The sequence below is a fragment of the Ursus americanus genome, chromosome 18 (assembly GCF_024610735.1).
Source record: "Ursus americanus isolate L20-20 chromosome 18, mUrsAme1.1.p, whole genome shotgun sequence".
NCBI classification, from domain to species: Eukaryota; Metazoa; Chordata; class Mammalia; order Carnivora; family Ursidae; genus Ursus; species Ursus americanus.
This window is the reverse complement of record NC_142144.1, coordinates 35,613,605-35,633,338: the sequence shown is the minus strand read 5'-3', so window position 1 is coordinate 35,633,338 and position 19,734 is coordinate 35,613,605. Positions and strand designations below refer to the sequence as shown.

Below are 19,734 nucleotides of genomic sequence, written 5' to 3'. Positions count from 1 at the left end.
ACTCAATCTCATAAGGTAGATGATGTTGGGAGAGGGCATCTTAGATAACCAGCCCTCAACTGAATCAGACAGCTGTGAGCCTTCCCACTCAAGTATACGTAGTAGGCAAACAAGAGATAAATATGAGATTTTACTCAACACGATTAAAGGGAAAACAGGAAAAAGGTGTCATAAGAAAAGTTAATGCCTTTTTGGTGGCAACAGGGTTTCCTCTGGAACCAGAATGGCAGTAACTAGGCCAAATTTTGCAGGACTACTACCAACTTCTCCAATGCCAGACTTATATAGGAATGATTAGTTTCACCCACATTCCCCAAGAATGGTAAAGCAGAAAGCCCTCCCCACAGAGAAATGGGCCACTGAAGCCCTAGCTCAGGCTCCTTAAAATGTGGCAGCTACAGATCACAAGGCTCCGGCAGAGATGTCTGAAACTCCTCAAGAAGGGTTTCACGGTCAGGGAAACAAATCCAGCCCAAATAGGTTTCTAGGTACAGGGGGAGAGACCTGGAGAGCAAAAAGAGTGACATCTAAGGGTGAAGGACAGGCAGAAGGTTGGGCAGCCATTCCCTTTCATTCATCACCACCCCCAACAGACTCAAGGACTCCAGGATGCCAACTGCCCTCAGCCGCAAGCCCACAGGCCTCAGCCTTACCATGCAGCATTCTCCTGTGGCAACTTAGTTTGGGCCTCTAGCCTCCACCAGAGAGCAGTGGCCTCATCCCTCCGATCCATCCTCCTCAGAGTCTGAAGCAGGTGAAAGGAAGCATCCTGATGACCTGCAGCCCCACCCCAGAGTAGAAAGGCTTAGAACCTGACACAGCCTTAAGCATCATTTTATAAAAGGAGAAACTGAGGACTAGAGCAGGAAAGTATCTTTTCTACAGTCACACATGGAACCAGGAGGTAGATCATTTCCAACCATTCCTATCCCTGGGTACTGCCTGCCTAAGACAAAGGGCTCAGCTAACTCTGCTTCTCCCCAACATACTCCCAGCACAGTTATAGTCTTTTTTTTTTTTTTTTTTTAAAGATTTTATTTATTCGACAGTGATAGAGACAGCCAGCGAGAGAGGGAACACAAGCAGGGGGAGTGGGAGAGGAAGAAGCAGGCTCATAGCGGAAGAGCCTGATGTGGGGCTCGATCCCATAAGGCCGGGATCACGCCCTGAGCCGAAGGCAGACGCTTAACCGCTGTGCCACCCAGGTGCCCCACAGTTATAGTCTTTTTGTCTGAGGACATTGGGAAGACTGAGGAACTCCAGAGAGCCTTCACACACACTTGCAAATGTCTTCAAACCTGGGTATATCCCTAGGTATATATGGTACAACCCCATTCATCCCCTTCTATCTGGAACATCACTCTTCCACTGATCACCAAGTACCTCCCCCATGGGCCTCTCTGTCCTTGTGCATCTGGGCATAGCTGGTATCATGCAAATATACATACCTGGGCACATTTGCACACTGAGGAGGAAGTCCTGTAGGGCTTTGGTATCTTGGCCACTGGCCACCCACTGCAGTCCACGACTAATCAGGGCAGCTGCCCGAAGCTGTTGTAGTGCCACATCTGATACACATCCCTTCTTACCACTGGACGCAGGCCCTGGGGACCACCCCAAAGTCAAAAAGTGTGTCCCTGCTACACACTCACCGAAAACCCAAGTATTCCTCTTTCTCTTCTTATGTCTGAAGTCCCTTTTTTTTTTTTAAGTCTCCTGGTGGGCTAGGACACATGGAAAGGCAACACATTCACCACACCCACTTCCAGGAAGGAAGAGGAAAACTGAGAGTCTAGATCACCTTGTTCTTTGTCCTTAGGTGTGGCCCGGAACAGCAGCTCAAGGCACCTAAAGTGGGACACAGAACAGGGGTGAGGAGGAGTCAATCTCAGAAACTCTGGGGTGAGTCGGTAAGAATGGAGCTTATCAACTCAGGTCCCAATCAGCAAAGTACCCCTCCACACTTCCCCTAGGATCCTGGTTGGCTTCCTGGGCTCACCGGCTAAATTCACTAATTGCTTCTTTTTGGGCCCCCAGCTGCACCCAGGCTTGACCCTGAAGCAGGTAGGTGGCAGAGACCCAGGATGGGCAGTGTGGTGACTCCTTGGTTCCTTTTCTGGCATCTTCCCACAGCTGGGGCATCTTGGGAAGCAGAGATGACGTGCGGCTGAGCAGCTCCTCACAAACAGTCAAGGCATCCTGGGCTCGGCCTGCCTGGATCAGCGCTGCTGCTGCCTCTAAGAACACCTCGGGTATACAAGGGCCTGGGGGGGGCGGGGGTGGGAAGAACTGGGGTGGGAGGAGGATGCAGTGTCTTAAAGAGACATTAGCCACCATCTCCAACCTCTTCACCGCGCTCTGGTACCACACAGAGACCACCCATTGCTTGCTACCCTGGACCCTTTGCTCTGGGAACCTTCCTGGTCTGGTCTTCCAGCTTGGACAGACAGAATAGCAGAATAAAAAAGAGAAAACAGCAGTCCTGCTCTACTCCAGAGGAAACTCCAACCCTCCCACCCCATTATAGAGAATCTTGAAGACATACCCACCTTCGGCTCTGAGCCATCCAGCATCAGAGCCAGCAGGTCCAAGTAATGCTCTGCAGCATCCTCTGCCCTGAGAAGTCATAGCCCATGAGCTTCACTTTAGGCCCTTAGCAGGGTTCTCCATCACTAACAAAGGGATGCTCAAGGGCCCTGGGGAGTGGGGAGAGTGGAGTATTGGGGCTCCAATCCTAGCTCAGTATGGATCTACCCTCCTTACAGAATGGATCTGGGAGGAGATTTCAGAGTTTTAAAGTACAAGAGCTTAGTGTCTGGGTGAAGAGTCTTAAGTTCGGGTCCAGCAAAAAGGCAGGAGGTCGAGGAGTGGAAACCTATGTCCTACCACTGACTCGTCCATACAGCTGACTTGCAAGAACAGAAGCAGAGTCACACCCCAGGGAAGGCATCAGAAATGGGAAGAGGAGCGTAGATAAGCAAGGCAGTAGAACCTCACCTTCCCACCTCTAAGCATCGGCTTGCTAACAAGTACTTGGCCTGGCTCTGTGTGCCACAGTGAAGGGGTGAGGCTGGGTGAGGTCTGGGGAGTAGTAACTCTACTTCAATGAGAAGCTGGGGGGCTTCAGAACTGTGAGTGACATTCAAGGCCTAAAAGGGACAAAAAGAAAAAAACTACATCTATAATCTTTGGGAGCCCTATTTCTTTCTATTTACAATTTGATTAGTCTCCCTAACACAAGCACTTCAGCAATCTCTGTATCTTCAGTTCCTTACCTCAACCAACAGCTCCAGACTCTCCAGCTCTGCTGCTGTGTTCCCAAGTTGCCGATACAGCCTGGAGGCCTCCAGGAGTGGGGGACCCCAGGTTGATCCCCCTTTGAGGGCTGCCACCAAGTACAGCAGAGCTCTTTGTGGATTGCCCTACAGCGTTGAGAGGACACAAGCCTCAGCTACCCTCACAAAGCAGAAAGCTGTCTATAACACCCATGGTTTCCCCAACCCACCCTAGGACTGTCTTTACCATTTTACGGAGACAGGTCCCCAGAGCCGTGTACACCTGGACCAACACAGGCCGTGGGCACAGACCTGAGGCTGCTTCTTGCAGGCTGCTCAGTGCCCTGGGCAGGCTTCCTGTGATCAGCTCCTGGAGGCCTGAGGTCAATCAGGATTTAAACTTAAAGAAGCCCATAGGACAGGGGGATGATAGGGAACAAGAGTACAGAGAAGCTCCACTGAGCTGAATGGAACATGACAGGGAAAGTATGAGCCAAAAGAGCCCCTAAGAAAGGGAGTGGGGAGGACGTGAAAAGTAAGATTGTTAGCTGACCTTGGCGATAGGCAGAAGCTGTAAGAAGGACATCCCTTAAGCCCCGGGCATCCTGCAGGGTCAGTGGAGCATCTGACTCCTCAGCTGGGGGGCTCCAAGTTTTCAGAAGCAGCAGCAGATTCTCGGAGGCCTCACTCTGAGGAAAGAAGGGTGATCAGAGGCTCCAAGCCAATAACCATCTCTTCTTCTCCTATCTCAGTCTGTCCTGGCTGGACCTTGAAATTAAGGGTCCTCCTGATTCCTGTTCCCTCAATTCTAAGATATAGATAGCTGTGGGGCGAGGATAAAGGGAGGAAGAAAAACTTGGGGGCACTGATGACCCATTCTAGTGCGCCTCCTCATTCAGTATAATCCCAGAGGACACAGGGCAAGGACCATGTGCGGGTTACTGATGAGAAGACTGAAGCTGGGAGATGACTTCAGCAAGGTCAATAACAGCCCTAACCCTATGCAAGATCATTAAGCTATTTTAAAAAATACTCAAGGGGTGCTAGGGTGGCTGGGCTGGTTAAGTGACAGATTCTTGATTTGGGCTCAGATTATGATCTCAGGGTCGTGAGGTCGAGCCCCACATCCAGCTCTGTGCGTGAGACTGCTTGAGATTCTCTCCCTCTCCCTACGCCCCTCCCCCCCATGCACGCATTCCCTCTCTCTTTCTCACAAATAAATAAATAAATCTTAAAAAAACAAAAACAAAAACAACCCCCCAATGAGGGACCAACCAGAGCAAGGTCACCAAGAGTCCTGGAGATAACCCAGGTCTTCTGACCACCAACCCATCAGCCTTTTTAGCACAAAATGATGCTACTGCAGCTGGGACAGATGAGAGATAGGAAGAGACCCTTAGGTCCAGGTTACTTCCCACATTACCTGGTTGCCATTCAAGGTCTGCAGCAGGAAGGTCAAGTCCCCAAGACTGTCAGTGCTGAGCCAGAGGGCAGCCTGCAGGCCAGCCAGGAGGTGAAGGGCAGGGAGTAGCTCCAGCAGAAGGGAGGAATAACCGAGAATGGAGTCCCACAGCCCCCTGAGCCCACATTCCAGTCTGGGCCCCAGCTGCTCCTGGGTCTCCAGCACTGTAGAGAACACACACAGAGCTGACGTTGGGACCTCATCTCTGGTTTTCTCTTTCTGCAGGAGCCCAAAGGTCACAAAAGTGCTCCTGATCTGAGAAGCACCTGGAGGATAAGAGAATGGCAACTCTCTCCACAGAGGTGACAAATTTTATTGCTCCCCTTATCCCCTTTGCAAGGACTTAAACCCAGACAGTCTGGCAGGGAAATGGAAAGCAATCTCTGGCCCTCACCTCTCTCCAGACCCTGTTGGATATCCTGTGCCTGGTCCTCAGTGAAACCCTGTGCCAGGCTTGCCCTCAGGGTAATGAAATTGCAGGTAACAGTCAATTCTAACGGGAGAACAGGAACAGCGGCAGGGAGTCCTGGAGCAACACAAGCAGATCTCACAGACCACTCCCCCCAGAAAGATTCCCCAAATAAGATCCAAACTCAAAGATCCCTCACCCCCACCAAAATGGCCTCAATAAAGAATCACCATCTGCACACAGTTTGGAAAGGGCAGAAAGTTCTCCAGATTGGACCATCTCCGAAACCACTTCTTCAAAATGGGGGGGGGGGGGGCACGGCTGCTCGTGGCAGCGGGAGGGCGTGGCGTGGCGTAGCATAAAGATTCACCGGCACCAAAGAGAATTCCACTCCAGTCCTGTCCGTGGCTTAAATAGGATCCCCTGCCCCGTGAGTAATTTTCTCAACCCCAGAAATGCAGAAGAGGAACTGGTCTCTGGCTGTGTGTGGAGGAAGGTAACTGACCATCCTGAGGAGGATCCTGCTTACCCCGCAGACTATGGAGGAGTCCCCTGAACCCTTCCAGTGCATCTTGGGCCAACTGCTGTCGCCTTAGAGACAGACGCGAGTCCTGAGCCACCTAACAAACGTGGGATAAGGTATCACTGAGGATCAATCCTTATTTCTCCACTTGCAACAGTGGCAAGAGATGTCATTCTCCAGTCATTTCTGGCTCCTGATGGGGGAAGTCAAACTCAGTCCCTCCCCATCAGCTGCGGTAAATCCACCGGAAACCCTCTTTCCGATATTTTGGGATTGCAAAGCGAGGGTCCCAGCAACCGTGTTACCTTGGCCTGTCGAACTAGCTGATCATTCTTTTCCCTCCACAGGTCTAGGCAGCTGGCGTGTGGCACTGAGGAGCCCAGAGGAGTCTGGTGAGATATGGTGGCCGAGGCTGGGCCCGGACACCTGGAGGGGGCTGTTGCAGGGTAAGCCCGGCCCCGCCGCGGTCCCCATCCGAGCGGGGAAGGGTCCCTGCGCTTCCGCACCCCCCCGCAGCTCCTTTGCTCCCCTCGGGGCCCCAGTAGGGGCGACTCGCCCTTTACAGGAGAAATGGATTCTCTCCTGGACCCTGTGGCGGCTCCCACCCCCGCCTCTTCCATCTCGCCTCTGGTTGGCCCGGCGGGCAAAACTCTCGGCTGCGGTTGGTCGTCTTCAAGGGTTAGTCCCCGCGGGAAACTCGAGGAAGAAACGAGTCAGGTCCAGTTCCGAGAGGGAGGCTACGGCGGACCGGCGGACGGGGCTGTGTCTGAGTGGGGAGGTGGTATTTCTCACGGTTGGGCTTGCTAGTCCCTCGCGCAGGCCAAAACCTTGAGAAATCGATCTCGGTACCAGAAACCGTGTCCCAGCCCTTCCCGCGCAGCCACACTTCCAGGTCTGTCTAGCTTTGCCCCTCCGCATAGGGCAGGCCCGCGCAGTGCATGCTGGGAATGGTAGTACGGCCCAGATCGCCACAGAAAACCCAGCCCTGGCACAAAGTATCTCCAAAAGGAACTGAGACCAGGCCAAGGCCCTTGGTAATCCGCCCATCCTTTCTTTGCTCCCCATGGAGCACCAGCACGCTACCACATTCTGCTCAACCCCCGTGCAGTCTGACTGCTGGCAGAACGGCCCTGGGCTTGTGCAGCCTGCACTGCTCAAAGGTACCTGCCCCTTTCAACAAACGGACCCAGGAGAATTGGGATAGCCATATGCAAAAACAAAACAAAAGTGACCCTTACCATAGATAAAATAAACTCAATGTGGATAAGTTGAACTTCATTAACATTAAAAACTCTTTTGCTACAAAGGCAAGATCAAGGAAATTTAAAGTAAAAAATGGAGAAATTATTTCAGATTATGATATACCTCACAACAGACCAGTATCCACGATATGTAACTCTCAAAGCTCAATAATGAAAAGAATTTAAGCCATTTAAAGACTAACAGGAAAATATGAATAGGCATTTTACAGAAAAAAGATACATGAATGGCTAAGCAACACATAAAAAAATAATCATTAGCCATCAGGGAAATGCAAATTAAAGCCACGAGATAACCTGGCTGGCTCAGTTAGTAGACTGTGCGACTCTTGATCTTGGGGTTATAAGTTCAAGCCCCATGTTGGGTGTAGAGATTACTTAAAAAAATAAAATATTTTTTAAAAAAATCTTAAAAAAAATAATAAAACCATGAGATATCATTACACATGTACACAGAGAATGGCTACAACTTAAAAAATGCAGATAATGCCAGGGATGCCTGGCTGGCTCAGTCCGTAGGGTGTGCGACTCTTGATCTCAGGGTTGTGAGCTCTAGCTCCACATTAGGTGGATCCTACTTAAAAAAAATAAATAAACAAAAACATAGATGATACCAAATGTTGGTGAGGATGTGAAAAACCTAGAATGCTCATACATAGTGGGAAAGTAAAATGTTATAGTTACCTTGGAAAATAGTTTGGCAATTTCTTAAAAAGTAAATCATAAGCTTACCGTATGACCCAGCAATTCCACGTAGGGAATCCTCTCAAGAAAAACAAGAACATATGTCTACACCAAGATTGGTATGCAAATGCTCATAGCAGCTCCAAAAATATTCATAATAGCTAAAAATAACTAAAAACAATCCAAGTGTCCATTAGCCGATCATAGCCATACAATGGACTACGACTCAGCAATAAAAAGAGGCAAAAACTGATACATGCTTCCACATGAATGAAACTCAAAAAATTCTAAGTCAAAGAAGCCAGACCAAAAGACCACATATTCGATGATCCCATTTGTATGAAATGTCCAGAAAAGACAAATTTAGAAAAACAGAAAACAGATCAGTGGCCTACGGTGAAATTGGGGATCAATTGTAAACAAAATAGAGGGACTTTGCAGGAGTGATGAAAATTTTCTAAAACTAAATTGTGGCATTAGACAAGGTTTCTTACATATGAACACCAAAAGCACAAGCAACAAAAGAAAAATAGGATGAATTGGACTTCATCAAAATTTTAAAATTTTGTACTACAAAGAACACTATCAAGAAAATGAAAAGACTAGGGCAGCTGGCTGAGTCAGTAGAGCATGGGTCCCTTGACCTCAGCATCCAGAGTTCAAGCCCCACCTTGGGTATGGAGCCTACTTTAAAAAAAAAGGGGTGGGGGTGGGGGTGGCTTGTCAGTTAAGCATCCAACTCTTGGTTTCAGCTCAGGTCATGATCTCAGGGTCCTGGGATTGAGTCCTGCCTTGGGTTCCACGCTCAGTGTGTCTGATGGAGATGATGTCTCTCCCTCTACCCCTCCCCCCACTTGCACACACGCTCTCTCAAATAAATAAATAAATTAAAAAAAAAGAAAAGACAACCCGCAGAATGAATAAAATATTTGCAAATCATATACCTGACAAGGTACTTATATCTAGAATGTATAAATAATGCCTGTAACTAAAAAATTAGAAGAAAACCCCAGTAGTAAACAGAGAAAGGCTCTGAATGGACAGTTCTCCAAAACGCACAAGAAAAATGCTCGGAGGGGCGCCTGGGTGGCACAGCGGTTAAGCGTCTGCCTTCGGCTCAGGGCGTGATCCCGGCGTTCTGGGATCGAGCCCCACATCAGGCTCCTCTGCTATGAGCCTGCTTCTTCCTCTCCCATTCCCCCTGCTGTGTTCCCTCTCTCGCTGGCTGTCTCTATCTCCGTCAAATAAATAAATAAAATCTTAAAAAAAAAAAGAAAAATGCTCGTTATCTTTAGTCATCAAGGACATGCAAACCAAACCCATGAGATACCACTTCACACCCACTAGGATGGTTAGAATCAAAAACAAGTAATTTTAAATAAAGGCATGGATATGCAGAAATTTGTACCCGACACTAATTGAGAATATTAAGTGGTGCAGCAGCCTTGGAAAACAAACTGGCAGTTCCTCAAAAAGTTAAACATAGATGTACCATATGACCTAGCAATTCCACAATATATCACTAGGTATAAACCAAAAAGAAATGAAAACGTATGTCCAAACAAAACTTGTACATAGATGTTCATAGCAACATTACTTGTAAAAACCAAAAGGTGTAAAAAACCCAAATGGCCATAAATGGATGAATGGATAAACAAAATGTGATATAACCATGCAATGGAATATTATTTGGCCATAAAAAATAAATGAAATACTGATATGTGAGGCAACATGGATGAACCTTGAAAACACTAGGCTGAGTAAAAGAAGCCAGACAGAAAAGGACACATATTGTAGGATTCCATTTATATAAAATGTCCAGAATAGAAAATACAGTCAGAAAGCAGATTAGTGGTTGCCTAAGGTTAGGGATGGAGGTGGGGAGGTTTGGAGGGTGATAGGAAAATGTACTGAGTTTTTTTTTTGGGGGGGGTGATGAAAATGTTTCTGAAATTGTGGCACAGTCGTACAACTCTGAATTTTACCAAAAATTATGGAATTGTGCACTTTAAATGGCTGAATTTTATGTGAATTGTACCTCAATAAAGTTCTTTTAAAAAAACAATGAGTTAATGTGGAATGGGTGCTTTGATGTCAATTAAGAGGCAGGGACAGAATTTTTAATAATATATCTTTCTCCAAAAGTTTCCTGGATTTAGATCAGAAGAAAAGGAAATAGCCAATGGTTGGCAGATCAGCATTATTTCCCTTAGGCTTCAGGAAAGGAGGCTCCCTACCAAAAAAAAAAAAAAAAAAGAGGGGGTCGTACCTGACTAGGACAGGGTGAGGGACTAGAGTCTTGAAATCCTTCCCATGGGTGCTAGGGATGGAATAGGGTCTTTTCTTCTCACAGAGATACTGTGTGCTTATTAAAAGATGCTTGGGAATGGTGTCCGCCAGACTGAGAGAGGCAAAATGATTTTTTTCTAATTCATCTTTTAGTCTTAGCTGGCGCCTAACTTCTCTCAAATTATTAGCCTATTCCTGCCAGGGTTACCAATGTCCTATCCTCTAATTACCTGAACAGTATACACTTCTTATCATCTTTCTGTTTCACCTATGTAGCACTACAGACTATTAGCCATTAATTCCAACTCTTCCTTTAGCTACAGCAGGGAACACCTTTTCTTCACAATCACTGCTATGCAGCTTGTCTTCTTTCTGACAAGTAAAAGTGCTCTTCCACAATTTTACATCTGTTCTTTCAGTTTTTTCATCTCCTCCTGTCCTGGGCATTTTCAAACATCAAATCCCAGGCCTGACCCTTCTCCTCAGAGCCTCTCCCACCCTCCTTTGATGGACATTTCCATGAGAATTTCATGCCAGCACTTCAATAGGACACAGTAGTTGAGTTGGATGGACAGCACAAGAGACATGCATTAAATTTATAATTTTGGCTTCAAGTCGGGAACAATCAATGGGACAAGATGGAATGCTATGTAAGATGGGCAATTAGGTCTGATAAATAACAGCAAATGTTGGAAAACTAGGATGGCCTCCACAGAAGAGAAGGGCAAAGGGTGTTCTGGAGTGAAAGAACCCAACAGAGGAGAGAATACAGCACTGTTTGGGGTTTTAGACAATGAGTCTGTGTACTCCACAATGCCTGGGCTTGTCTTTCCAGCCGTCTCTGCTATCAGCCAAAGCATAAGAATTTAATAAAATACGTTACGTGGCAAAGAAAAATGGCACGTGGGATATCAGGAGTGATTTGGGAAGACGTAGGGGAAGTGAATTCAGACAACTTCAACCACTTCCCAAAGGTTTTCAGGTGTAGCCAAGTCTGCATAAGATGGCCGATGTTATCTGTGCCTCATGGGAGGTGAGAGTGACCCTCCCCCTAGTCCCTGTAGGACAGTGGGGACTCCCCCACCTCTCAGACACACATATTCACATTATTATTTTATTCTTCTTTGGAGGCTACCCTCCAAAGCAGGAGTGAGAGAGCAGGCCCCACTATGATTTTGAATTCTAGAATAATGAAGTCCCAGATGTCTAGCTCCTGGCTGCATGGTGTTAAGAAGTGTAGATAAGCGTCTCTTGCAGATGATCCGGTACCTATACAGGCCAGGCTAGATTGTTCTCCAGCTCTCCCCGTGGCCACAAGCCAGCATTAGCAGCCTAGGCTACCTCTGCTGGGCCAGAACTAGCTGCCTGAACCAGGAGCTCACAGCACCATCCACTCGCATCACCAAAGCTATGCCCAGGAAAAGTCCCACGCTGCTCACAATAAAGCCCACGGCTTCAAAAATGAACCTGTAAATAAAGGTGAAGAATTCGCAGGGGACACTGAGAGTAGGTCTAGAGCCTTTTCCTTGATGAAACAAAACCTGTCCACCCTGATGTTCATTCTTTCCTCCAAGCTTCACCCTCCCCAACACCAATACTTCTCAAGCAAATCCACTCACTTGGGGGCAAACACCTTCCAGACCATGAGATGCCTGCGGAGGATGGAGGCTGCCAAGGCACAGGCCAGAATCTAGGGAGGACAGGAAAGGCCAAGTTACTTGGGAAGGAGGAAACAGGTCAAAGGGAGAGTTGCCATAGGCCCCTATGAAGAATGGGAGGAGTAGGAAAATAGTGCATGTCAGTGGAAAAAAACCTGGGTGAGGAGTTAGGAGATCTAATTCTTTTCCTGGCCCCACCATGACTCACTGTGTGACCCTGGGCAAGCACTATCCATCTGTGCCGATTACACTCAGGCTCTGCCTCCCAAGTTGGGAGGCAGATGTCAGTCACACCTTCTGCCTCTGAAGGGAAGGAGGATCCTTGACCACAGCCTGGGAAAGAATCCTGGCCATCACCTCAGTTTTTCCAGTCTGTCCACTAATGGAGGAATCCCCAAATGCAACCAGCAGGGTCCAGATCTAGCTTATAGAGAGGAAACGATCCAAGACTAAGATTAAGGAGACCCAGGTTTAATTCTCAATATAGCCACTGGAGGCCATGGCCTTGGGCAACCATTTTGCTTATCTGTACTTTAGTCAAGGCTCTCTCCCAGGGTTTTGGCCAAGTATGAAAGAAAGAACGTGATGTACACACATGAGAAAAGGTCACTAACTCCTGCACCCACCTGAATACCAAGGACAAAGAGGTACTTGAGGCCCAGCTGCAGCAGCGCTGCATTGAAGTGATGAGGTGCCTCCCGGAGCCGCATCTCCATCAGTGGCTCCTCCTCTTCCTCAGGCTTGACTCTGGCTTCAGCTTCATTCCCTAGGGGCTGCCACCTCTTCCGGGGCCCTTGACTCTCACAGAGGAAGGGCCAGAGCAGAAGCAATGGGCAACCTACTGCCTCAGAGGAAGGCAGGGCTAGAATCAGTGGAGGACCTAGGGACCAGGCCACCCTGGCCCCCAACCACCCTAGTTGACTGAGGCTCCACTTAGTATTGGCCAAAGGGTGCCAAAGAGCCAGCAAAACCACATCTCCCCACTCAAATCCAGGAGCTCCCTTTCCTTCCAGAAAGTCAGAGTAAACAATGGAAGCAAGGGAGGAATGAGGTACCTGCAAAGAGGAGATGGGAGGCAAAGGTGTTGGCTCCCACCAGCAGAGCAGGCAGCCAGGTGGAGGAACCATGACCCTCTGGGAATCCCACGAAGGCTGCATGCCAATGAATGGCTGGAAAGACAGGCTGGTGGCCCATGGAGTAGAAGGTCTGCGTGGCCATGAGGGCCCAAGCAGAGACTGCCTGCCATGGCACAGTAAAAGGACCTGGGGGGAAAAAAGGACCTCTTCACAGTCACATCCACTCCCTAATTCATAGCCTACTGCTCATGGTCATATACTCCTACTACTTCAGTGCTACATACACACACACGCCCCTCACCCCAACCTCCTTACATTCAACACTCTGCTATTCTATTTCCTCTTTGGCTCTAAGCCTCCATTTTTCTAATCTGAACTGCGGTCCATCTCTTTCTCTCACATACACACAGCTCACTGTGACATTACATACTCATAGTTCACCACTCCCATTACTGGAAAATCAGGAAATGCACTCCATGAAGATGTAGCATTGCCATTAAGAAATGAGTCTTGGAGTACTCCTGTCTCCCTCCTTCATGAACCTTGCTGGCCTTGAGAGCCAGTGGCAGGGATCAATTAGCTTGGCTACATCAGGAAGACCCTCCCCAACTGTGTGAAGGATCTGAGGAGCAACACCTCCCTGAAAACAAGAGGGACCGAAGTCACATCACTACTGTCCTTGGATGAATCAAGGCTGAGAAATGTATTTACCAGGGGTGGTGATGGGTATCCCAGCAGCAAGCAGATGCAGGAGAAGGAAGCTCTGCAGAAACAAAAGCAGGAACACAAGGCTAATGCGCTCTGCATGCAATAGCAGAAGTGGGAAGGCCAAGAGGGTGAGAGCCGTGACCATAGCAGCTGAGTAGACACTCCCCAACTGGTAGGCCGCCACAGTCAGGGGGCCTTGGGATTTGGTCCTCTCTAGACGGCCCCGGAACTCCTCCTGCATATGTCGGTAGATTTGAGGTACCACATAATCCAGGTCAGCCCGAGAAGTGGGGGGGCCTGCGAAGGGAGTGAGGACAGTCCTGGGCCTTGGGGCACCCGTCGTAGCCTTCACTATCACTGTCACAGGCCTCCAGAGCAGCAGCACGAGCCCTGAAGCGGCCAACCCTGCCACAGCCCTAGGCAGCACAACTGATGCCCCAGCTACCAAGGCCCGGAGACGTGGGGGTGCTTCATCTGCCCCTGACGCCAGTGCCCAGTAGGCAGCAGTGCCCAGTACCATCAGGGGCAGCCCCCAGCGCACAAACAGCACAGAGGGCTCAGGGCTCTTGAGATTGCTATAGCGGCGAAGCCACAGGCGCACGGCAGCTAATAGGGCTACCAAAGCCCCCACACAAGCTCCATACCACAAATTCTTGGCTCGACCACCCACCACGGATGCCAAGGGACTCAGCCAGGGAGAGGAATGGCAAGCAGGTGTCTCTTCAGGGCAGCGATGAAAGAGCCCAGCTAGCCTTATACATAAAAGCAACCCGACTCCAAGTCCCAGGGCATGGGTGCCATTGCGCCGTGGTGGGCCTGTCGAAGCCGAAAAGCAAAGGCGGGGTATTGTGAGCAGCTTAGATGGCAGCAGCTTACCCTCCCAGTGAAGCTGGGCAACCAGGAGCAAGATGAGTGAGCCCAAAAGGAAGGGGGTGGCCCTGGCCTCAGCTACAACAAAGCTATCAGAGAAGAAAGCAGCAAAGCGAATGAGCAGGAATAACAGAACAGGCCCAGGGATAGGAAGCAGGGCTACCAGGGGCCTCTTGGACCCCCAGCCAGCCCAGGCTTTCCACAGAAAAGGCAGGAGTGAGCCCACTGCAGCCATGGCCCCTAGAACCACTGGATCCAGCTTCAGCCCAGTAGTTGTCAAGAGTCCAGCACACACTATGGTACCAGCCAGACCACAGGCCATGGGTGTTAGGAGGAGGGGGCGGAAGCAGAAGCCTGGGGATATTGCCCATTGGGATACCAGCAGGCAAAGAAAGCAGGCAGCAGCCATGAGAGCAGCACCCCCTGCCATGTGACCCAGAGAGAAACGAGCCCAAGACTGAATGCACATGGCCCGAACTCCCCGCAGGAACTGCTGCAGCTCAGTAATCACAGTCTGTAGTGCTGCCTCAGCCCCCTGGGGGCTCTGCAGAAGCCGCTGGTAGTCAGCAGAGGCCTTGGAGAAAAGGTTCTGCAGCCGATGAAGCTCCTTAACTTGAAGGTCCTGAGTCGCAGCTGAGTAGGTGTGAAGAAATCGGGATACCTGGCAAAAGTGGTCAGAGACCAAGGCAAGACATCAGAGATATAAACCAGGACAAAGGCAAGGATAGGTGTTACCAAAAGGGGTTTCTGGAAATCAGGGACCCCCTGTCCAGGACAGGGAGGAAAGGAGGGATAATGGAAGGAGGACATGGCTATGGAAAGTGGGATTAAGACCGAACAAATGACAATGGAGTGATCATTATGCTTCTCTTATGCCCACCCTAGGTCTGTCACCTGAAAGCCCTGCCCATCACCTACCTGCTGGGCATTGAGATGGAGAGCTGAGGCTTGGGCCAGAGCAGAGGAATGAGGCTGGGAATCTTCAATCTCTGAGAACAGCTCAGCCATCACCTCCCCGATGTTCCCAAATGGAATGGGCAGGCCCAGCAACAGGGCCAGCGTAGGCACAAGGCTGATTTGAGGAACTACCTCCGGCTCCTAGAGGAAAAGGAGAGGGGCCAATGGGTTCACCACAGAGCTGAGCTCAGGATTTGGGATGGAAGACATATGGACCTAGGTAGGAAATGAGTGGGGGATGCCCAGGGTCATGAATTTCGGGGCCTAAAATGGAGGGATCCACAAGAATGCTGTGATCATGATTTGGTTGAATACCAAGAGATGAGACAAAGCACACCCCAGGACTCACCTCTGGTGGGGCACCAGGAAAGAGGGCTTTGGGACTGTACAGAAAAAGTGCAGCCGAGATCTCTAGCTCACTGTCTCCTCCATGATCCCCAGTCACGGTCATCCCATGGTCCCCAATCACGACCAGCAGTGTGTCATTCTCCAGGCGCTCCACAAGTCCCCTGAGGGCCAAGAAATATGTCAGGAGGTAGGAATGGATAAAGATTTTCCTGGGAGACCCATTCACCCCCAGCCATAACTTCCATTAGGAGGCTCTAGACATTTGGCAAAGAGATGACCTCTTCAGTCATGACCCTACTGCCCAAAGCCACATGCTGAGTTACTCAAGATGGATGAGGCCCCTAGCTTCAGAAAAATGCCTAGAAAAGACAGAATTCAGCAAGGAAAGAGGCTCCAAGATAAACACTTTTTCTCTTGGGCCAATATATCCTAAGATTCTCAGACACAAACCCACTCCCCCAGCCAATATCCCACACTCACTGGATCACCTGGTCCATTTGGCTAAGTTTCTTGGCCATTTCAGGGTGGTGAGGGCCATACTTGTGGCCACAGTGATCCACACCCAGGAAGTGAGCAATCAGCATATCCCATTCACCACTGTCCACTGTGAAAGGAAGAACATGGAGCACAGGGGACTAAGGCCCACTCCTCAACCCCAGCCAGGCTCTGACACTATCTGAAGAGACACAATCTGAGGCCAATGCACCCATGGGAGGTTCAGAATTTGTGACCTGAAGCAGCCCTCCCCAGCTCCCAGTCTTAGTCAGGCCTGCCTCTGGTCCCATGCTCACTGGTTGGATAGAGATGTTCCAGTATGCCATTGTCCACTGTGTGCAGGTCTCTGACATTGAAGGATGGGAAGAAGAAAGCTTGGGAAAAAGCTCCAGGAAAAAGATCTTTCCAGGTATCATCTCCCATGAAGACCACACGCCTTCCTGCAGGGACATGAGAGTGGGTCACAGCCTGAGAAGGAGTCAAGGCAGAGGGAAAGAGAAGAGGAGGCCCTTTAAAAACTTTTCAGAAACCTCAACCATGCACTCAAAGGCACAGCAATTCCATCCAGCAACTCTTCATCCTTCAAAGCCTAAAATTTTCGGCCAGGAAGCTTTCCCTGATAATCATACGTTCTCTAATAACCAGATTTCTCACTCCTCTTCCTACAAAAGGCTCTGCTAGCTCTCAGTCCCTGGCTATCTCTGCAACTCTGTTTTTCCTGGGTATATGCTGCTTTTTTCAAGTCAGTGAGTGAACAGGGCATGGACCCTCTACACTCTCCTCCACACCTGTGAGGATATCAGACTCACACCTTCTCTTCTTCATTGCTCTACTGCCCCTTGCTGAGAGCTCCCCAGAAGTAAAACCAACACTCCATGCAGATTAGAAATTCCAGAAGGACAAAGCCCACACCTGCACTTATTAAATGCGGGGCCCTGGTCTCTTTCTCTTCCTCTGTCCTCCCACAGCAGCAGTTGAACACCCAAAGTTCTGGCTCTCTAGCATCTAAAGAGAAAATATGCTCAAGTATTCCTGGCTTCCAAAGGGGCCCAAACTAACCTGCGCTGGCGAGCTGTTTAATGAGATTGTCTTCCACTATGGCATGGCTGGCAAAGTTACTACCAGCATCGATAAAGGTAGGCAGTGAGCCTGTGGTGAGGGCCTTGAGGCGCTGCATGGTGGTGGTGGGGGGATCAGCCTTAGATTGGTAGAGCTTGGCATGGTGGGGCTGAATCTCCAGGATCCTTTGCAAGGAGTCCAGTTTGCCCAGGAAGGGCAGAGAGACAGGAGGCTCTCCAGGACCGTGTGAGGGCTGAGGCTGGGCAAAGTCAAATCGCAGAGCATCTATCAGCACCAACACAACCCGAGAAAATCGAGAAGCCATCCAGCAGGCCCCAGGCTTCCCTTGGCTCCCCCACGGCTGGGACCCAGGGCCTGGAAGCTCTTGGCAGCTGCTATGGTTGGTGAGTTCCAAACGGGTGAGCAGGAAGCCACTGGTGAAGAGGGCAATGCCGGCGTAGAAGAGGAAGCAGACCCAGGCCAGGAAGAGCAGCACTGAGATCTTCTGCATCCTGCTGGTAGCGGGGAGGGGAATTCATCACTGTGGGGTAAAAAACCAATGGATATTCTGGTCCCTCAATACAAAGCCCAGCTAGAATCACTTCCTCTTGGAAGCCTTCCGGAAGATAAACAGCCCCATAGCCAACCCAATGCAATGTTCCTCTCCACCAGTTATACCAGTGTTTCTGAAGATGCGGTCCGCAGACTATGGGCATCAACCTGGAGCAGCTGTTTAAAATGCTGATTTCCAGGCCCCACCCCAGATCTACTCAATCAGGATCTTTGGGGGTGGAGCATAGGGATTTGCACATGTACTCCGGGAGATTCTAATGATGAAAAGCACAGTCCACGAGGGAAGCTTATTCCTAGTGGTAGAATGCTCTCTGACAGCTCATTTCTCCACCTCTCTCCTTGCCAATCTCAACACCCCTGGGGTGGCCAGGGCTCGCAGCCGCAGGAGAACCCGGGCCGGAATGACGGCGCCGCCTGGTGGGGACCAAGAGGAGGAGTCACGCTCCGCTTCCGGATGGCCAGGATCGCCAGGAGACCGGAGTCGCGACCTACCCCACTCAGCAAAGCAGAGTCGCAGGGTCTTGAGCCTGTTGGGCCTCGCCGGGACCCACAAGTCCGGACGGCTCTGCTTCCTCTGGTGGGTACCCGGCCTTCTCCTGGGCACCCTGGCTTCGGTACTTGGCACGCTAGGCTGCGAGCTGAGGGGGATAGGTCTCTTCGGGAAAGGGAAGTAAAGAGCAGGGAGTACGAGTAGATTCTCGGAGACCCCGGCTCACCTTGAACGGCGCCCGGAAGCGCAGCGGCGACGCCTGCACACTGACACCACAGACAAGTATATGCCGGACAGAGCGGCCCGCGGGGGCCTCAGCGCCATCTGCCGGCGCCTCCGAAGAAGTTCGGCAAGGAGCGCAGGGCTGGCCACAGACGGAGAGTTTGACGAGAGGTCATATAGTTCAGCCGAATTAGGGGCAAGGAACTAAGAAGAGCTCGGGGAAGCACTGGTCATTCTTGGTTAAGACTAAGAGCTGTCCTTTTGGAATCAAACTTAGCTTGAATCCTAGCTCTGCCCCTCACTGGCATTATTGGGCATTACCTCATCCGTAAAGTGGGGATAAATAATACTTACTTTCTCCTTTTTGCTTAGCTGACACCAACTGATAGATTTTATTATTCTCCCTCTTCATGCCTTTCACTGTATCTTCCAACTTAGTAATTTAAAAAATAATCCAATTTAAAAACGGGCAAAGGTCCAGCAGCAGGCTGGCTCAGTTGCTAGAGCATGGAACTCTTGATCTTGAGGTCATGAGTTCAAGCCCCACATCCGGCATAGAGCCTACTTTAAAAAAAATAAAATAAAATAAACTTTTTAAATGGGCAAAGGAGGGGCGCCTGGTTGGCTCAGTCAGAAGAGCAGGCGACTTTTGATCTTGGGGTTGTGAGTTTGAGCCACCTTGGGGTAGAGATTACTTAAATAAAACTTGAAAACACAAACATGTCTTTTTTTTTTTTAAAGATTGTATTTATTTATTTGACAGAAAGAGAGCACAAGCAGGGGGAGCGGCAGGCAGAGGGAGAGGGAGAAGCAGGCTCCCTGCTGAGCAAGGAGCCGGAAGTGAGGCTCGATCCCAGGATTCTGGGATCATAACCCCAGTGGAAGGCAGCCGCTTAACCGACTGAGCCACCCAGGCACCCCTCACAAATGTGTTTTAAAAAAATAAAAATGGGCAAAGGATCCGAATAGACCTTTCTCCAAAGAAAATATACACATGACTGATTAACACAGGAAAAGATGCTCAACATCATTAGCCATCAGGGGAATACTAGAAATACCACTTCATACTTACTAGGATGGCTATAATAGAAAAGACAAATAACGTATTGGCATGGATGCGGAGAAATTTGAACCCTCATACACTGCTTTTGGGATTGTAAAATGGTGCTTTGGAAAACAGTCTAGCAGTTCTTCAAAAGGTTAAATATAGAGTTACCATATGCCCCAGCAATTTCACTCCTAGACATATATCCAAGAGAAATGAAAAGCATATGTCCACACAGAAACTTGCACATAACAGTTCATAGCAGCGAAACAACCCAAATTGCCTTCACTGATAGATAAACAAAATATAGTATATCATACAATAGAATATTG

At 49.5% G+C, this 19,734-nt stretch overlaps 2 protein-coding genes across 9 annotated transcripts; both read right to left on the bottom strand.

Moving 5' to 3' along the window:
* Positions 1 to 111: 111 nt before the first annotated feature.
* Positions 112 to 6,289, bottom strand: FANCG (FA complementation group G). 3 transcript variants are annotated; one of them, XM_087869578.1, is made up of 14 exons: positions 5,975 to 6,289; positions 5,676 to 5,766; positions 5,132 to 5,263; positions 4,699 to 5,003; positions 3,829 to 3,964; positions 3,523 to 3,653; positions 3,276 to 3,422; positions 2,998 to 3,149; positions 2,550 to 2,616; positions 2,000 to 2,289; positions 1,802 to 1,848; positions 1,449 to 1,604; positions 654 to 777; positions 112 to 504 (listed from the first exon to the last, which is right to left on the bottom strand). In XM_087869578.1, exons 1-14 carry the CDS (start codon positions 6,287 to 6,289, stop codon positions 396 to 398), a joined length of 2,202 nt encoding a protein of 733 aa, XP_087725704.1. In that variant the 3' UTR covers positions 112 to 395. The 3 variants fall into 3 exon arrangements, with proteins under 3 accessions (XP_087725704.1, XP_045636212.2, XP_087725705.1); XM_045780256.2 differs by having other exon boundaries at positions 4,699 to 4,901; XM_087869579.1 differs by lacking the exon at positions 2,998 to 3,149 and having other exon boundaries at positions 2,000 to 2,264.
* A 10-nt stretch (positions 6,290 to 6,299) lies between these two features.
* Positions 6,300 to 18,418, bottom strand: PIGO (phosphatidylinositol glycan anchor biosynthesis class O). Of its 6 annotated transcripts, none has more exons than XM_045780253.2 (11): positions 18,362 to 18,418; positions 17,073 to 17,584; positions 16,310 to 16,453; positions 15,999 to 16,122; positions 15,520 to 15,679; positions 15,132 to 15,311; positions 13,347 to 14,874; positions 12,615 to 12,821; positions 12,186 to 12,400; positions 11,521 to 11,591; positions 9,402 to 11,368 (listed from the first exon to the last, which is right to left on the bottom strand). In XM_045780253.2, exons 2-11 carry the CDS (start codon positions 17,581 to 17,583, stop codon positions 11,239 to 11,241), a joined length of 3,270 nt encoding a protein of 1,089 aa, XP_045636209.2. In that variant the 5' UTR covers position 17,584; positions 18,362 to 18,418; the 3' UTR covers positions 9,402 to 11,238. The 6 variants fall into 6 exon arrangements, with proteins under 6 accessions (XP_045636210.2, XP_045636209.2, XP_045636207.2 ...); XM_045780251.2 differs by having other exon boundaries at positions 17,073 to 17,587; positions 18,138 to 18,411; XM_045780250.2 differs by having other exon boundaries at positions 18,138 to 18,410.
* Positions 18,419 to 19,734: the final 1,316 nt, after the last annotated feature.